The sequence below is a fragment of the Symphalangus syndactylus genome, chromosome 23 (assembly GCF_028878055.3).
Source record: "Symphalangus syndactylus isolate Jambi chromosome 23, NHGRI_mSymSyn1-v2.1_pri, whole genome shotgun sequence".
NCBI lineage: Eukaryota > Metazoa > Chordata > Mammalia > Primates > Hylobatidae > Symphalangus > Symphalangus syndactylus.
The window spans coordinates 53,374,631-53,393,760 of NC_072445.2; the positions used below are offsets into that span (position 1 = coordinate 53,374,631).

Consider the following 19,130-nt stretch of genomic DNA (forward strand, 5'->3'; position numbering starts at 1 on the left):
GAGACCAGCCTGCCCAACACGGTGAAACCCTGTCTCTACTAAAAATACAAAAAATTAGCTGGGCCATGGTAGTGGTCACCTGTAATCCCAGCTACTCAGGGGGCTGAGGCATATGTGAATCACTTGAACCTGGGAGGTGCAGGTTGCAGTGCGCCAAGATTGCGCCACTGCACTCCAGCCTGGGCCACAGAGCGACTCCGTCTCAAAAAAAAAAAAAAAAAAGAAAAAGAAAAAAAAAGATAGAAGTTATAATTGGCCAAAACCAAGAAGTCCTTTAGATTTTGGCATATCACAAAATTCCATGTGGCTAAATCAAAATTATTAAAGATTTTAATTCACAGATTTTCTTCTGTTTTGCAAATTCAACTCCAACCCTACTTCTCAGGTTGTTTTTCTGATGATTTCACTGATTCTTTAGAAAAACTTTTCCTCCTCATGATCTAGGACCAATTTTTCCTGAGAAAAAAGTTCTCTTTGGAATGGTGCTAATCATACTAGGAGAGTGTCACAGTATTTTTATTTATGCATTAGTTGATTTACTCAAATCATATACTCATCAAACATTTACTGGACGCCTACTATGTGCAGGTACTGTGCAAGTTTCTGGGGCTATGAAGATTACTTAGCTGTCCTTTTTTTATTTTTCTTTATTTTTTCGAGACAGAGTCTCTCTCTGTTGCCCAACTGGAGTGCAGTTGTGCAATCTCAGTTCACTGCAACCTCTGCCTCCCAGGTTCAAGTGATTCTCCTGTCTCAGCCTCCCAAGTAGCTGGGACTACAGATGCCTGCCACCACGCCCGGCTAATTTTGTTTTTGTATTTTTAGTAGAGACGGGGTTTCCCTGTGTTAGCCAGGATGGTCTCCATCTCCTAACCTAGTGATCCGCCCGCCTCGGCCTCCCAAAGTGCTGGGATTACAGGCATGAGGCACCATGCCCGGCCTCAAGGCTCCTTCTTGCAGGCAGAGTGGACGGTCTGTGCAAGGCCGCAGCTTACAGCGTGGTTGGAAAGGCTGCTTATTACAGCGTGGTTGGAAAGGCTCTGCTTACCTGGATTTGAATGTCCTGGGAGTTGATCACTTCCACAATGCCCACCACATTGTCAAACACCAGGCCGAGCTTCTTACAGTTGTCTGCGGGGAGAAAAAACACACCAAAAAACCAACTCCACTAAATACATACAGCTTGTTTATAAAACATCATAATAACCATAGAGCCATAATTCTGCCCTACCAATTATAATGGAGTTTACTTTCCCTTTTATCTGAAGAGTTGATTTTTCGCATTTGAAAATGTAAGCCACTTGTTTCAGCTCAGTCTCTGAAATCACAAGGTCATTCCTGTCCTCTTGGTACTCCTAGAATTAAGACAAATACAAATATTAAACATCAGCATATATAAACAGAATCCACTGCACACTGAAATTACTACGAGCTCAGCATGAAGTATGGCTTTGCAATATATTCTTTCGGAACCATCTCCTTATAGATGAAACCACAGGTCTTACTCTGTCATTGTTAGGATGGGAAAAACGGAACCACTTCTTGGAAGCAAGTCAGTATCTCTTTGTAAACATCAGGCATCAGGCACCCTAGCAGGTGGGAGGCTGGAGCAGGGATGTGAGAGCTTTTTGCTGAGGCCTTGATACCAAGTCTGGACTTGATGCTGCAGCAAAACCTGCTGTGTCAAACAGGAGTTGGACAAACAGGCTGGTGAAGGGTCACAGCAGTGGTCTAAGCCCATTGTGTTTTCAAGGCGATGACAACTCTCCAGGGACTTCGGTCCTTCATCTTTAGGGAAGCCCTCCAGATCAGAAGGAGACAACAGCTTTCACTCCCATTTGAAGTGTCTATGTCCTGCTCATACACTTAGCCCGGGCAGTGGGGGGTGGCAGCAGTAGGGTACAGAGGTATCAATCCCTTCCATCCATGGGACTGAACGAAACATCTCACAGCACATCAGAGTGGGGCACAGACTTCCCAGTTCCATATATTAATGGTCTGTCTTGCTGCCTGATTAAAAGCTTATAGAAAGAATAGCTAAATTCATAGAGACAAAAAGTAGAATGGTAATTGCCAGGGGCTGGGAAGGGTGCAGGGGGAGAAATAGGCAGCTATTGTTTAAGGGTACAGACTTTTGGTTCCGCAAGATGAAAAGAGTTCTGCGGTGGGTGGTGGTGGTGGCAGCACAACCATGTGAACAGACTTAATGCCACTGAACTGGACAGTTAAACATGGTGAACAGCCCATTTTATGCTACGTGTATTTTACCACCACTTACAAAATAATTTAAAAAGTTGAAGAAAATAATGCATGAGAACCTGTGAAAATAAAGTTTATAGAAGCATTCAGAAACACCCTGGTTTCTACTCTAGCCAGTAGTTTTTGCCTCTGTCACTTCACTTTGGTGGTTAATGGGTACAAACGTATAGTCAGAAGGAATAAATTCTAACTTTCGACAGCAGAGTAGGGTAACTATAGTTAACAACACTGCCTTATATATTTCAAAATAGCTAGAAAAGAGGCCTCAAAATGTTTCCATCACATAGAAATGATAAATCCTCAAGGTAATGGACACCCTAAATATCCTGACTTGATCATTACCCATTCTTTTTTTTTTTGAGACAGAGTCTCACTCTGTCACCCAGGCTGGAGTGCAGTGGCATGATCTCGGCTCGCTGCAACCTCCACCTCCCGGGTTCAAGTGATTCTCCTGTCTCAGTCTCTCAAGTAGCTGGGATTACAGGCACGTGCCACCATGCCTGGCTAATTTTTGTATTTTTAGTAGAGATAGGGTTTCACCATGTTGGTCAGGCTGGTCGCGAACTCCTGACCTCAGGTGATCCTCCCAAAGTGCCGATCATTTCACGTTCTATACATGTAACAAAATATCACAGGTACCCCATAAGTATGTACAAATGTTATGTATCAATAAAAAAATTTAAAAAAAAATCCTTCAGATCTTGGTAAATGGTTTGGCTGTTGGTCCTTTCATTGGTGCGTGTCAGGAAAATAAAGGTTAAAATGCTTCACTTACTACTCTCCATTTCTTTCCTTCCAACTCCAACACTGGGGCATGTTTTTGAGAAGGATAAGATTTAGGAGATGTGGGACTTGGAGTGTGACTTTTGGTGGGAGATCGAGTTTGCCCTCCTTGAGTCCGCAGGCTGGGATTTTTGTATGTCTTCTGGTCATCTGTGACATGGCGGAGCCCTAGGAGGACAACACACATGGACACATTTATTTTATGCAAAGGGAAATGGCTCTAACTTGCTAGATCAACACGATGTAGATAAAGAGCACAATAACTTTTGGTAAAATGCCACTTTCAAAACAGTCTAGTGCTTTCTCCAAGTCAGGATGCAGGAGCTGAGTCCTGTACAAGTTTAGAGTTGACAGAAGCACTGTAAGTTGTTTTTTTTTTTGAAATGGAGTCTCGCTCTGTCACCTAGGCTGGAGTGCAGTGGCGTGATCTCGGCTCACTGCAACCTCTGCCTCCTGGGTTCAAGTGATTCTCCTGCCTCAGCCTCCCAAGTAGCTGGGATTACAGGCACGCACCACCATGCTCGGCTAATTTTTGTATTTTTAGTAGAGACGGGGTTTCACCATGTTGGCCACGCTGGTCCTTGAACTCCTGATCTCAGGTGATCTGCCCCACTTGGCCTCCCAAAGTGCTGGGATTACAGGTGTGAGCCACTGCTCCGGCCAAGTTTATTTTTTTATTTTTATTTTTTTAATTTGAGGAACCTCTTCTGTTGGGAGATAAAATAATAGATAAAAATTCTGCAAAGAGCAAACCACCTCATGAAAAAGGATCATGTCTTACTTCTTCTCTTACGGCTAAATCATTCTCCAGACACAGCCTAAAAGGCTAGGCCATTCCAGTGAGTATATATCAGGATATGGAATTGACTTTATGAATCCATTCCTTTATTTTGCAAATGAGTTTCACAGGGCACAGCAGAACCAGTTGGAGCCAGAGAAAAATTTAGAATTTTGGAGTCTTAGCTCCAAGCCCAGCATAGTGGGATATAATTCTTTGACAAGCCTGCACACTGCTTCAGGACAGAGGAGCTAATGTTTGCCATTTTTATTTATTTATTTATTTAGAGACAAGGTCTCACTCTGTCACCCAGGCTGGAGTGCAGTGGTGCGATCTCAGCTCACTGCAGCCTCCACCTCGTGGGCTCCCACCTCAGATTCCTTAGTAGCTAGAACTGCAGGTGTGTGCCACAATGCCCAGCTAACTTCTGTTAATTTTTGGTAAAGATGGGGTCTCACTATGTTGCCCAGGCTGGTCTTGAACTCCTGGGCTCAAGCAATAGGCCTGCCTTGGCCTCCCAAAGTGCTGTGATTACAGGCGTGAGCCACCATGCCCAGCCTGCCATTTTTATTTCACTTGATCTTGATGCCTTGGTTGTGGACAATGATGTGGAAGCACTGGGGGCTAAAGCAAGGATGCGGCACAGTGGCCCATTTAGAACCCAGAGTCTCTGAATACTTCTTTCTGGTCTACACAGTGACCCCCTGAGCCCGTCTGCATGGACATAAGGAACATAGCAGGCTCCTGTCTTCCCAGCACCAGCTCCCCCTCTCCCTGCATGCTGGAGGCAGGGATGGAGTGATGTATCCATCACTGGGGCTCCAGCGGCTCTTTGTGTCTGGGAGCCAGAGGGAAAGCGAGGCAGCTTCAAGGTCTTGTTTTCTCCCTTACCTTTTGTAATTGCTTCTCCCTGGTTAAGTTGGGCAAATAAAGCTGAGCGTGAAGGAGAAGATTCCTCTTTTTTGCCTTCATTCTCAAAAAGTGGAGGTGGCCCTGGAGGAGGCGGAGGAGGAGGGGGTGGAGGAAGGCCAGGCCCAGAGGAGAGGACAGAAAACACTGATACTGTGGATGCTACAGGACCCTGAGAAGACAGAAGACAGAGCGTTGCATTGAGACTGCGCCCTTGCTGGGATTTTGCCTGAGTGAGTCAAAACCTGCTGTCAATGAGGGAGTGGGGTTGAAACCTGAGCAAAGGCTCCCAGAGGGCACACCTGTGCATCATGGGTCTGTTTGGGAGGATCTGAACCATGGCAGCTCCAGCTTGGGAACGTGGAACATGACTTAGCTGTGTGGCCCTGTCAGTAGGATCTGTGTGGCAATGAGCCCTGCTGCCAAATCCGAGGCAAACGAGCCATACTCCCAAGTCCAGGTCCAAGGCTCAGGATCTAAATGACACTGGGCCTTGGCCAATTTAGAATCACAAGAAAAAAGTGATCCAACTGATAAAACGATTAGCTCTTTTGAGACACTGGAAACTGTAATCACCAATGGGGTGTGGGGAAGGGTAAAAATATTCAGTGGTGATTGGATGTTTCCGAACCTTTTTAAGCAGTGAAAGAGAGATACAGAAACACTCTGGACCTGATTTTCCAAATATGCCTGCCACAAACTGACCCCCAAACAAGGAGCATATGTGACCGAGATGCTTGTCAAACCCGAAGGTAATGAGGGTCCAGGATCCATATGACTTTTCATCAAATGTTGGCTGTTAGTGAACCAACTAAAAATTAGATTCTTCCTGATCCGAGAGCTATGGTTATTCTTATTTTCACTGCTGTGTAAAGCACAACCTTTATTTTCAGTATGAAAGCCTAACAAATTCAAATGGCAATAAGACGTGATAGACAAGAGAGACTTGCTTTAGTTCAGTTTTGCTTTTTTTTAAGGAGACGGTCTCACTCTACTGCCCAGGCTGTGTGCAGTGGCGTGAAAATAGCTCACTGCAGCCCCAAACTCCTGGGCTCAAGCGATTCTCCTGCCTCAGCCTCCTGAATAGCTGGGACAACAGGCATGTGCCACTCTAACTGGCTAATTTTTAATTTGTTTTTTGCCACTCTAACTGGCTAATTTTTATTATTATTATTTTTTTTTGGTAGAGATGAGGTCTCACTATGTTGCCCAGGCTGGTCTTGAACTCCTGGCCTTAAGTAATCCTCCTGCCCTGGCCTCCCAAAGTACCAGTTTTAATATTTTGGAAAATATCCAAAATATTGTATATCTGTGATATTTTCACAGAACTTAAAATTGGTAGGATAGAAACACACATATACCACAAACTTGGCCTATATACTGTTTTACTTTTATTTATTTATTTTTGAGATGGAGTCTTGTTCTGTTGCCCAGGCTGGAGTGCAGTGGCATGATCTCGGCTCCCTACAACATCAGTCTCCCAGGTTCAAGCAATTCTCCTGCCTCAGCCTGTCCAGTAGCTGGGATTAAAGACATGCACCACCAAGCCCAGCAATTTTTTCTTTTTTTTTCTTTCTTTTTTGAGACGGAGTCTCGCTCTGTCGCCCAGGCTGGAGCGCAGTGGCGCAATCTCGGCTCACTGCAAGCTCAGCCTCCCAGGTTCACGCCCTTCTCCTGCCTCAGCCAAATTTTTGTATCTTTAGTAGAGACAGGGTTTTGACATGTTGGTCAGGCTGGTCTCGAACTCCTGACCTCAAATTATCCACCCACCTCAGCCTCCCAAAGTGCTGGGATTACAGGTGTGAGCCACTGTGCCCAGCCCTGTTTTACTTTTGAACCCTCAAGTAGAACTGTATACCTATAATAGGAAACTATAAACAAATTCAATAGTCACGAAGCTTAAAAAATTGGGAGTAATGGAAATGTGGCTTGGACTCATCAATTTTCAATATCAAATATGAAAGGTAAAACATTACGTAAGTGCCAAATGTTAATGAAAACAGAATATCCTTATTGTCATAAACAATTTAGTATTATGCAGTATCAAAATCAGCGATTCTTAATCTGTAGTAGTTTTCAGTTAAAAACAAAACAAAACAAAACATGCTGGCTTGGGCATGGTGGCTCACGCCTGTAATCCTAGCACTTTGGGAAGCTGAGGAGGGTGGATTGCTTGGATCACTTGAGCCCAGGAGTTTGAAACCAGCAAAGTGAGACCCTGTCTCTACAAAAAATACAAAAAATTAGCTGAGCATGGTGACGCATGCCTGTAGTCCCAGCTACTGCGGAGGCTGAGCTGGGAGGATCACGTAAGCCTGCAGTGAGTTGAGATCAGCCACTGTACCCCAGCCTGGAAAACAGAGAGTGAGACCCTGTCTCAAAGCAAAACAAAACAAAAAAACACGCTATTTTCAAAGTACTTATATAATTCCTATTAAGTGTAGAATTACCCTGAAAATAAAATATAATTGTCTTATTCAGAATGCATGTTTTAGAAACCCTGCAGGCTGGAGGGCTCATTTCCTGAAGATTTAATTTGCAATGGTCTTTGTTTCTAAGAAAGAGCAGCCTAATTCCATCAGGTTTCTTAGGTCAAGTAGAAAATGATTTCACAGTTCCTGAGACTGACCATTTTTCTCACCAGTATTTGAAATGTTTTCTATGTTACTGGGATAAAATTTGAGAATTTGCTCTGAATCAGAAAGAGAGTATAATATAAGCTTTGGACATCAAACAGTATTCTAGTCCTCAGACACTGAGAACCACGAAGTATTACTTTTACTCATAAGCACATCATAACTCATACAGCCGGTGAAGGGACAGCCCCTTCCCCCAACATCTGAAACACTGCAGCTTTATAGTCCTATTTTGTGTAAAGGGAAGACGATGCTAGCTTCTAAATCTTAGAATGATTTAGATGGTTCCCTAGCTCTCAGAATTCAGAGTCTCTCTCCAAGAGTCATTAAAGGACACTGAAACTAAAAAGCCACATATTCAGCTTTTTGGAACTTTGATACATTCAGATGGCTGGCCCAGGAATGCGAGACAAAGGATTTAATGCTACAAAGTAGAAAATAAAAGCCAAAACATAAGGGAACTCAGGACCAGTTGAAACTCCGTCTTGGACTAATCCTTTGTATGTCCTGGCTCATTCCCATATCAGCCCCAGCAAGAGCACAATACCGGGCTCTTGTTTCCAAGGTTACTTTTCAATTAGTATTCAGGCGCTTTACCCTACAGTGGACTCGAAATCAAACTGATTAGATGTTCCCTTCACTGGATCTCCGTGAGCTGCCCCTTGCAGAGTCACTTATCTTTGCCTCCGTCTCTTCTCATTTTGTGGGAGATTACAGCACATGACACGGGAACTTTCTACATTCTCCTCTGTCTGGCCACAAGTGGAATCACAGCCTGACACTGTCTTCAGATGTCCCAAGAAAAAACAGAGAGGAGGCTGGGCGCAGAGGCTCACACCTGTATGTAGTCCCAGCACTTTGGATGGCAGAGCCGGGTGGATCACCTGAGGTCAGGAGTTCAAGACCAGCTTGGCCAACATGGTGAAACACTGTCTCTACTAAAAATACAAAAATTAGCTGGGTGTGGTGGCTCACGCCTGTAATCCCAGTACTTTGGGAGGCCAAAAATTCCAAAGAAGACTAGGTTGTGTCACAGAAATACTCTTGTGGGTGGAGGAGGCAGCGACATAGGCATCTGTATTTTTTGACCTTCCCTAGGTGATTCCAATCTGTAGACAAGTTTGGGAATAACCATTCTTTTCTATATGCTGAAATTAATCTTAATTATGACAACCATATCACTGGGACTGTACTGAAATATCTCTTTAACAGAAAATATGGCAGGAAATCAGAAAGGCTGTTTCAATTCAATATTAAATGGCCAGTCAATGGTAAAGACATTATTGAATCACATATCTGCTTGATTCTAAAGACTTCTTCAGGGAAATCTTTTATGCTATATTTGGACTTAAAAAAAAAAAGTCATGGCCAGGCACGGTGGCTCACGCCTATAATCCCAGCACTTTGGGAGGCCGAGGCGGTGGATCACCTTAGGTCAGGAGTTCAAGACCAGCCTGACCATCATGGCGAAATGCCGTCTCTACTAAAAATACAAAAATTAGCCCGGTGTGGTGGCAGGCACCTGTAATCCCAGCTACTCAGGAGGTTGAGGCAGAAGAATCACTTGAACCTGGGAGGCAGAGGTTGCAGTGAGCCAAGATCGCACCACTGCACTCCAGCTTGGGTGACAAGAGTGAGATTCTATCTCAAAAAAAAAAAAGTCATTAGCCAAATTAAGGAAGGTCTGGGCTACCTTGACTCATATGTAGCGCAGCCTGTGGGCCTCCAGATAGAATACATATGACAGAAGTATTGGGAAGTGGTGTAATATCTGGCTCAGCTTTTATCTCCACAACCGCTTGTTCCATCCCCCGATGCATTTTAGCAGTTGACTGAGCTCCTACAGCACCTCTGGAACCAGTCTTGATCCTATGGGAATATAAGATGTCTTGTGCTTTGACAATTAAGTCACCCTGGATGCTGGCTTTGTTGTGACTCTGTGCCCTGCTTCTAGAAACTGGCCTCTTGCCTCATTCATTTTTCCTTAGTACCCACTGGTTGCAGTAGTGGGGTACATGTACCCAGATCTTGACTCTCCGTCTAAGGCTCAAGTTGTTCTGAGATAGGGTTGTGACCTGTCTTTTGGAGACTAGAGATTGAACAACACGATCCCTCAGGGTGATTTCCTTTTAAAGATAGACTCTCATGGCAGAGGTAACGTATCAGGTTGTCTAGACTGGATGAGAAGGAAAGGATCAGATCAGAACCTGTAGCCTTGGGTGTCCATCGAGTGATCCACTACTTCTCCATCGCAGTGGGCAACTGTAGGAGAACAGGCTCTGTGGGACAGCAGAGCTCACAGGAGAGGGGGCACGGGCAGAGGGCATATTTTGTATCCTTTACAATCTGAGTTAGGTCAGTCTAGAGATACAGAAGGATCGCTCCCAGAAGGGCAAACTTGTCTAGGAGGTGCCAAGAACGAGGGCTAGGAAGAGCCTCTGAACTAACAGTACCTGCCCAGGAACCCGACTGAGATGGGTAAGACATGACAGGGTTCTCTTCTGTACCATTTACCAGTGATAGTCTTGAGAAACTGCAGCCATAGCCTGCAGACTGCATTCGGGCCTCTGCAGAATGAACACAAGCTATGTGGTTGGATCTGCACATGGAGAGTTCAACAAAGACACCAAATAAAAGATGTTGTTTACTTGTAAATTATCAGAATATTTCTGGTCCTTCTCAAAAGAAGCCTTTTCTTAATAACAAATTCTTTTACAGTATGTTTTATCCTAACAATTAGTTTCATTTTATTTCTACAATGTACAATCATACATCTAAAAGCTTCCAGGACCTACAGGATTCTGATGTCACGTGACTTGCACAAAGCCACAGGGACAGGAAAGTGAAGTTGAGAACTGAACGGAGGTATCCCGGCCTAGGAGCCTGAAGGGAGACAGACTTAACCTTAGTTAAGGAGCAGTGATCCATACACAAATGCTTTTTTAAAAAACAACTTTGTTATGTTGATGAAATGAGTCACTTAAGTATCTTAACGCCTCAGACTGGGAATAATGAAAAAGTACATTCTATTGGAGTCATTGTAACAATGGCTTACAACTTAAAAAAATGAGGCTGGGCGCGGTGGCTCACGCCTGTAATCCCAGTACTTTGGGAGGCCGAGGTAGGTGGATCACGAGGTCAGGAGATCAAGACCATCCTGGCCAATAGGGTGAAATCCCATCTCTACTAAAAATACAAAAATTAGCTGGGTGTGGCGCACACGCCTGTTGTCCCAGCTACTAGGAAGGCTGAGGCAGGAGAATCGCTTGAACCCAGGAGGCAGAGGTTGCAGTGAGCTGAGATCACGCCACCGTACTTCAGCCTGGTGACAGAGGGAGGACTCCATTTCAAAAAAAAAAAAAAGAAAAAAAGAAAAGCTGCACATCTATGATTTTAAATGCCCATATTCAGAGTACAAAAGTTCACTTCTGTTGCAAGAACACAGCACAACGCCTAAAAATGCTGCATTTAAGGTCTATTAAGATTAATTTTGAGAGCAGATATTCAATTATATACTTTTTTTTAAAATTGGCACAAAGACTTTTTAAAAAGCTACTGTACTGCAAATCCCTTTCTCTAAGTTAATTTCAGCTGTCCTGGGAACAGCTGCCTCCTCTATTTTTAAATATATGAACTGTAGCTATAAAATAATGAAACCAATATGCAGCGTGTGGAAGGTTTGTGATTTTTTTGGATACATATACTATATATAAGTATACTCTATTTAATATAGTTCTATACTAATGTACATCAAAATTTGCTTTCATTAAATGTTACTTCTTGAAATACTAATCGCTTTATTACTTTAGATTTTATTAGGAAAGGGAAAACACTTCCAAGTTCCTTTTTTTTTTTTTTTTTTGGTGGGGGTGTCGAGATGGAGTTTCACTCTTGTTGCTGAGGCTGGAGTGCGATGGTGTGATCTCAGCTCACCGCAACCTTCACCTCCCGGGTTCAAGCGATTCTCCTGCCTCAGCCTCCCGAGTAGCTGGGATTACAGGAGTGCACCACTACGCCCAGCTAATTTTTTGTATTTTTAGTAGGGACAGGGTTTCTCCATGTTGGTCAGGCTAGTCTTGAACTCCTGACCTCAGGTGTTATGCCCGCCTCAGCCTCCCAAAGTGTTGGGATTACAGGCGTGAGCCACCACGCCTGGCCAACACTTGCAGTTTTTTTTTTTTTTTTTTTTTTTTTGAGACGTAGTATCGCTCAGTTGCCCAGGCTGGAGTGCAGTGGCGCGATCTCAGCTCACTGCAACCTCCACCTCCTGGGTTCAAGTGATTCTCCTGCCTCAGCCTCCCAGTAGCTGGGATTACAGGTGCCCGACACCACGCCTGGCTAATTTTTTTGAATTTTTAGTAGAGAAGGGGTTTCACTATGTTGGCCAGGCTGGTCTCAAACCCCTGGCCTCAAATTATTCACCCACCTCGGCTTCCCAAAGTGTTGGGATTACAGGCGTGAGCCACTGTGCCCTACCTAAACTCTAAGATTTTCGAACCCAGCTGGGCGTGGTAGCTCACGCCTGTAATCCCAGCACTTTGGGAGGCCGGGGCTGGCGGATCACCTGAGGTCAAGAGTTCGAGACCAGCCTGGCCAACATGGTGAAACCCTGTCTCTACTAAAATACAAAAATTAGCCAGGCATGGTGGCACACACCTGTAATCCCAGCTACTCAAGAGGCTGAGGCAGGAGAATCACTTGAACCCGGGAGGCGGAGGTTGCAGGGATCCCAGATTGCGCCACTGCACTCCTGCCTGGGGGATAGAGTGAGATTCTGCCTCCAAAAAACAAAAAAAGATTTTCAAACCCAACAATAGAGGTAGTAGAGAATTTGGTTTGAGTAGAATCTAAGTCTTAATAGTTGGATTAAAAGTGAATTGAATAACTAAGGCTGCTTTGTCAGTCCACTGAACAAACATTTACCAAGGGCTACCTTGCTGGGAATGGGGTACTCGATGAGGAAACAGGCATATGTTCTGTTTTTTAAGAAGCTCATAATCTAGTGGAGGTGGCAAATGCACAAAGAAGTAATTGTAGATGAAGTGTGGTATGAGTCACACATCACATGAATGAGGGATGCTGGGGTGCAAAGGTGGAAGTGACCAGCTGTCCTCAGGACGGTATGGGTGATTTGCAGGTATCTTTATCCTAAAAGGAGAAGCTGAAGGGCTTTAAGCATGGGGGGAATGTATATAGATAACATTGATCTCCAACTTTAAGTACAGGTCAGGCAACCTATTAGTGTTCTTAACCATTTTTAAGAAGCAGAGGCCACTCTTTTTCTGGCTGGAACCATGGAAGGTGTAGAAGAGAAGAAGAAGGTTCCTGCTGTGCCAGAAACCCTTAAGAAAAACCGGCTGGGCGCGGTGGCTCACGCCTGTAATCCCAGCACTTTGGGAGGCCGAGGCGGGTGGATCACGAGGTCAGGAGATCGAGACCACAGTGAAACCCTGTCTCTACTAAAAATACAAAAAATTAGCCAGGCGCGGTGGCGGGCGCCTGTAGTCCCAGCTACTCTGGAGGCTGAGGCAGGAGAATGGTGTGAACCCGGGAGGCGGAGCTTGCAGTGAGCCAAGATCACGCCACTGCACTCCAGCCTGGGCGAGTGTGAGACTCTGTCTCAAAAAAAAAAGAAAAAGGGAAGGAATTTCGCAGAGCTGAAGATCAAGCGCCTGAGAAAGAAGTTTGCCCAAAAGATGCTTCGAAAGGCAAGGGGGAAGCTTATCTATGAAAAAACAAAGCACTATCACAAGGAATACAGGCAGATGTGCAGAACTGAAATTCGAATGGCGAGGATGGCAAGAAAAGCTGGCAACTTCTATGTACCTGCAGAACCCAAATTGGCGTTTGTCATCAGGATCAGAGGTATCAATGGTGTGAGCCCAAAGGTCTGAAACATGTTGCAGCTTCTTCCCTTTGTCAAATCTTCAACAGAACCTTTGTGAAGCTCAACAAGGCTTCAATTAACATGCGGAGGATTGTAGCGCCATATATTGCATGGGAGTACCCAAGTCTGAAGTCAGTAAATGAACTAATCTATAAGTGTGGTTATGGCAAAATCAGTAAGAAGCAAATTGCTTTGACAGACAAGGCTTTGATGGCTCCATCTCTCGGTAAATACGGCATCATCTGCAGGGAGGATCTGATTCATGAGATCTATACCATTGGAAAATGCTTCAAAGAAGCAAATAAATTCCTGTGGCCCTTCAAATTATCTTCTCCACGAGGCGGAATGAAGAAAAAGACCACCCATTTTGTAGAAGGTGGAGATGCTGGCAACAGGGAGGACCAGATCAACGGGCTTATTAGAAGAATGAACTAAGGTGTCTACCATGATTATTTTTCTAAGCTGGTCAGTTAATAAATAGTACCTGCTCTCAAACTGAAAAAAAAAAAAAAAAAAAAAAAAAGCAGGAGACCAAAAAAGTGAAAAAAATATCACCTGACGGTCTCTTTGAACAGGTGGATTATGTTGCTTACAGAACAATTTTTGTGAAGATGTTTCTTCCACAGAGCTAGCTTAGTGGTAGCACTGGTGTGAGCCACCTGTCTTTACATATTTGTGGAGATTGTACATAAAGCCACAAAATGAAACAGCTGACATGCCGTGGCACTGTTCATGGGCGTTTCCTCTCCCTCATCCCTCCTTTATGAGCCCCTCCTCAAACTGTCCTTCCTGGACACAAACATACACTCCCTTCTGTTTGTCGGTTAGATTCTCTTTAATTGCCCATCTCTGAACCATCCTGGCCCAATAACCACCCGGCTTATCATTAATGATCTCTAGGTAGCAGTGACAACTTATAGGTGTCCAATTATACACTTTAAAAGCAGTTTAGGCCCAGTGCAGTAGCTCATCCCAGTAAAGTAAAGTAATTCCAGTACTTTGGGAGGCTGAAGTGGGAGGGTCACTTGAGCTCAGGAGTTAGAGATCAGCATAGGCAACATAGTGAGATCCTGCCTCTACTAAAAGTAAAAAAATTAGCCAGGTGTGGTGGTTATGTGCCTGTGGTCTCAGCTACCTGGGAGCTGGGAGGGTTGCTTGAGCCCGGGAGATTGAGTTGCAGTGAGCTATGATGGCACCACTGCACTCTAGCTGGGAGACAGAGACCCTGTCTCAAAAACTAAAAGCAGTTTCAAAATCACAAAGCCATTTCAATCACAAGTACACTTACATCTTCATGCTACAACTATAGAGACTAACAATGCCTTACAACGGAACTTGTTTTTTTTTTTTTTGGTCTCACTATGTTGCCCAAGCTGGTCTCCAACTCCTGGGCTCAAGAGAGCCTCCCACCTCAGCCTCCCAAAGTGACAACTGAATATTTTAATAAAATACTGTTTATTAATTTTTCCAAAGACAAAGAATCCCAAATGGCCTTGTGTAATACGGAACATAAAACACGAACATGATAAGCCTCTCATATAGCATAATAGGAGGGAGTGATTAAAAGAAAGAACTGCCAGTTTTAGAACAGACCTAATGTTTTATACACATAAATCAGATGGTCTTCCTTCACAAATTCATATTCTAGGGTGTGTTTATATATATATATATAAATATATATATATATTTCCTTTTTTTTTTTTTTTTGAGACGGAGTCTTACTCTGTTGCCCAGGCTGGAGTGCAGTGGCCCGATCTCGGCTCACTGCAAGCTCCGCCTCCCAGGTTCATGCCATTCTCCTGCCTCAGCCTCCTGAGTAGCTGGGACTACAGGCGCCTGCCACCATGCCCGGCTAGTTTTTTGTATTTTTAGTAGAGATGGGGTTTTACCATGTTAGCCAGGATGGTCTCGATCTGCTGACCTCGTGATCTGCCTGCCTTGGCCTCCCAAAGTGCTGGGATTACAGGTGTGAGCCACCGTGCCCGGCCAGGGTGTGTTTATATTTTCAATGTCAAAACTAATTTCTTTCTATTTTATGTAAGATGTACATTGATCAATAACTTAGTGAAACTGACACCTTTCCAAATTTGTTAATTTCCATAATAACTTGCAAATTTTACATTCATATTTATAGCACACTTTTATTAGAAGACAACTATAGTCAAGTAAAAAGGCTGCACATAAAACTAAAAGATGATTATCCTGTATAATGTGAGTGTAACTGAATTTATGACTTTTGTCTCCGTTCTCTTATTTTTATCACTTACTGGAATTAAACATTTTTTTTGTAGAGATGGGGTCTCACCACATTGCCCAGGCTGGTTTCAAACTCCTGGGCTTAAATGATCCTCCTGCCTTGGCCTCCCAAAGTGCTGGAATTACAGGCGTGAGCCACCACACCTGGCTCCACTTCTTAGAATTTTGAGACTTCTGTCAATAAAAACAAAGTTTCTGGGGGCCTTTCCAAGAACACAGAATTGTTACTAATACCACAGTGAAGTGCTGTATAATATTTTAAATGTATGTTTATTAATAATTTTTAAAAAGTCAATTTGGGGAAAACACAACACTACTGGAATTTCAGATTTCCATGAAAGTACTAACGGTACTTAAATATAGTCAAAATAAAAAGACAGTCCCACAAATATGAAGGAATTGTGGGGCCCATTTGGATCCGTTTTCTTCAGAGGCAAAGCTCCAAACGCCCTTATCCCAAGATACAAAGACCAGGGGAAAGGTCATAAAAACTCAGATCTCATGGTTTTGTCGATGATTTCTGATGGTTTCATGACTCTCCACTCCTCCCACCCTCCTGTGGCCCCTGTATGTCATTCGTTTGTTGACCTGGAAAGATCTGAGCCTTGGCAGTAGATGAAAAAAAGACAGAAGAGAAAGCAAAGTTGCTTTGGAGAAGTAACAACAGCTTAAAATCAGAAAACAGCCTGGGAATAACATGTGCTGTCTATATTAGTACCTGTAAACCAGTAACTAAGTGTTTTTAGGGTTGTTTTTCTCTTAATTTATGCAGATGCTCCTTGACTTATAATGGGGTTTCGTCCCATAAACCTATTATAAGTTGAAAATATTGTAATAGTCAAATATGCATTTAATACACCTAATCTATTGAACCTCATAGCTTAGCCTAGCCTAATGTAAAAGTGCTCAGAACACTTACATTAGTCCACGGTTGGGCAAAACCTTCTAACACCAAGCCTATTTTACAATAAAGGGTTGAATATCTCAGGTAATTTATTAAATACCGTACTGAAGTCAAAAACAGAATGCCCGTATGGGTACTCAAACCGCTACCTGTATACCCAGATGTGGCCCTTCTAAAAACATAGGTGGTGATTTCTGTTCTACATGCTCAGAGTAAAAATTTTTGATAAAAGCAGACCAAGCCCTCAGAGCAGAGTCCAGAAGAATATAATGAACACACGGCCAGGCACAGTGGCTCACGCCTGTAATCCTAGCACTTTGGGAGGCCAAGGCAGGTGGATCGCTTGAGGTCATTACAAAATATATAAAAATTAGCCGGGCATGGTGGCACAAACCTGTAATCCTAGCTACTCAGAAAGCTGAGGCACAAGAATCGCTTGATCCCGGGAGGCGAGACTGCAGCGAGCCGAGATCGTGCCACTGCACTCCAGCCTGGGCGACAGAGCAAGACTTTGTCTCAAAAAAAAAAAAAAGAAAGAGAACAAAAATGAAAAAGAATATAATGAACACAATCTAATATGCTCAAGTGATCTATATATTCTGCATAAATTGCCTTGATATGTGGCCGTAATTATTAGTTTGGCTTTGCTGACATTTAGATCAAATCTGGAATTTCCAGATTGTCTTTTCTTCTTGTCTGCCAGCTTGAGAATACAATTTCTCATAAAAAAGGAAAGATAAAATTAAATTTTCCATGGGAAAACTTTCCAGGGTTAAAGATAGCAGAGTATACTCATCAAAGAAACAAACTCAAGAGGCCCAACAGTTATATAAAGACCAAGAGGGACATGTGGCTTGAATTAGCTGGACAGCTACTTCATATGGCCAGAAGTAGGCTGAACTACCACTAAATTCAGGTTTTTTTCTTTCAGATTTCAGGGGCATACAGAAACGACTGTACTTTCTCCAATTATCTATACTTAGTAGATAGTAGGGGTGGAGGTTAAGGCAAAATAATAGCTGTTAGAAAGATTAGTTACCTTTGGCTCCATATTATATATACATTTTGTTTATTTAGGGATGCTCAGTTTGCATCAAGGGTGCAGACTGGACCAATAAACCGTGGCCAGGGCTTGTCTGTGTATTGTATTTTTTTTTTTTTTTTGAGACAGAGTCTTGCTCTGTCACCCAGGCTGGAGTGCAGTGGCGTGATCTCAGCTCACTGCATTCTCCGCCTCCTGGGTTCCAGTGATTCTCCTGCCTCAGCCTCCCGCGTAGCTGGGACTATAGGCATGTGCCACCATGCCCGGCTAATTTTGTATTTTTAGTAGAGACGGGGTTTCACCATGTTGGCCAGGCTGGTCTTGAACTCCTGACCTCAGGGGATCTGCCTGCCTCAGCCTCCCAAAGTGCTGGAATTACAAGCGGGAGCCACTGCGCCCAGCCTGTGTGTTCTGTGTTATGAAGGGTTTGTTTTACCTTTAGAAGATAATCTGCACCTTCCCCCATTTCCCTTTTTAAGAAAATAGTTTTTGCTTAAGTTAATACTACCTTCTGTTTCCTGAGTTTATACCAACTGAGAATGAAAGACAGTGGGTGACAAGGGACAGGAGCAGAGGAGGTGTGGGCGGCCGATGGGTGTTCCTGAATAAAATGCATTGTCCATTCCATTCTATCACTGGACAGAAGGAAAGACACATTTTGGCTGGGTGCGGTGGCTGACGCCTGTAATCCCAGCACTTTGGGAGGCAGAGAAGGTCGGATCACCTGAGGTCAGGAGTTTGAGACCAGCCCAGCCAACATGGTGAAATGCTGTCTCTACTAAAAATACAAAAATTAGCCGGGCATGGTGGTGCGTGCCTGTAATCCCAGCTGCTCTTAAGGCTGAGGCAGGAGAATAGCTTGAACCGGGGAGGTGGAGGTTGCAGTGAGCTGAGTTCACATCACTGCACTCCAGGCTGGGTGACAAAGCGAGACTCCGTCAAAAAAAAAAAAAAAAAAAAAAAAAAAAAAAAAAAAGACACATTTTTATGCAGCTTTTGAAAAACAGACATGATCTATAGTTAATGGACTAATGCTTTGGAAATTTCATTGTGATGACAAATGAATACAGTGGATTTAGCAAATGTGTTTGAATCCTATCTGTTTTCAAGTCACTGCTGTCCCAGAACCAGGGTACCAGTCACTGCTACTGATCTCAGGTTGAACTAGAAATGGAGCCTGCATTCAATGAGCTCATAGCTTAGGAAAAGAGGATACTTCTGTGTTCCCAGATGTGGCAGGCACTTGGCTCCCAGACTTTGAGTCTTTGCTCAGGGTGTGCCTAGTTTGGAAGGCTCTTGCCCAATTGACTATCTGGAAAACACCCTTCAAGCCTCAACCAAAATGTGTCTTTCCTCCTTTTGTAGGGTTTTTGGAACTCTTTTAGGAGGGAATTCCATGTTTCAGTGTGGCACAGTGCCTGAAACATGGTAAGTGCTTCATAAACATGTTACTGAATGAGAAAATAGCTGCTGTATAAGGTAGGAAATGCTAAGCATCACAAAAGAAACGGAGAGTATAAGAAGTGCTATGCAGTTGCTGAGGATGGAAGGATAACTTCCAGCTTGTGGCAGGCATGGTGATAAGCAGAGGTTGGAGAAGCTTCTTTTTTCTTTTTTTTTTTGAGATGGAATCTTGCTCTGTCACCCAGGCTGGAGTGCAGGAGTGCAGTGTGTGA

At 43.7% G+C, this 19,130-nt stretch overlaps 1 protein-coding gene and 1 pseudogene across 3 annotated transcripts in view; one reads left to right on the forward strand and one right to left on the reverse strand.

Moving 5' to 3' along the window:
- CAP2 (cyclase associated actin cytoskeleton regulatory protein 2) overlaps window positions 1–19,130 on the reverse strand; it is a 162,589-nt gene that overhangs the window by 13,348 nt on the left and 130,111 nt on the right. For all 3 annotated transcript variants that reach the window (XM_055264096.2, XM_055264098.2, XM_055264095.2), the window contains 4 exons: window positions 4,712–4,901; window positions 3,035–3,210; window positions 1,232–1,355; window positions 1,049–1,131 (listed from right to left, as the gene is read on the reverse strand). In XM_055264096.2, coding sequence (XP_055120071.1) covers window positions 1,049–1,131; window positions 1,232–1,355; window positions 3,035–3,210; window positions 4,712–4,901 — 573 coding nt within the window. The remainder of the gene's footprint in view (window positions 1–1,048; window positions 1,132–1,231; window positions 1,356–3,034; window positions 3,211–4,711; window positions 4,902–19,130) is intronic.
- On the forward strand, window positions 12,660–13,775 carry LOC129473523 (large ribosomal subunit protein uL30-like; annotated as a pseudogene).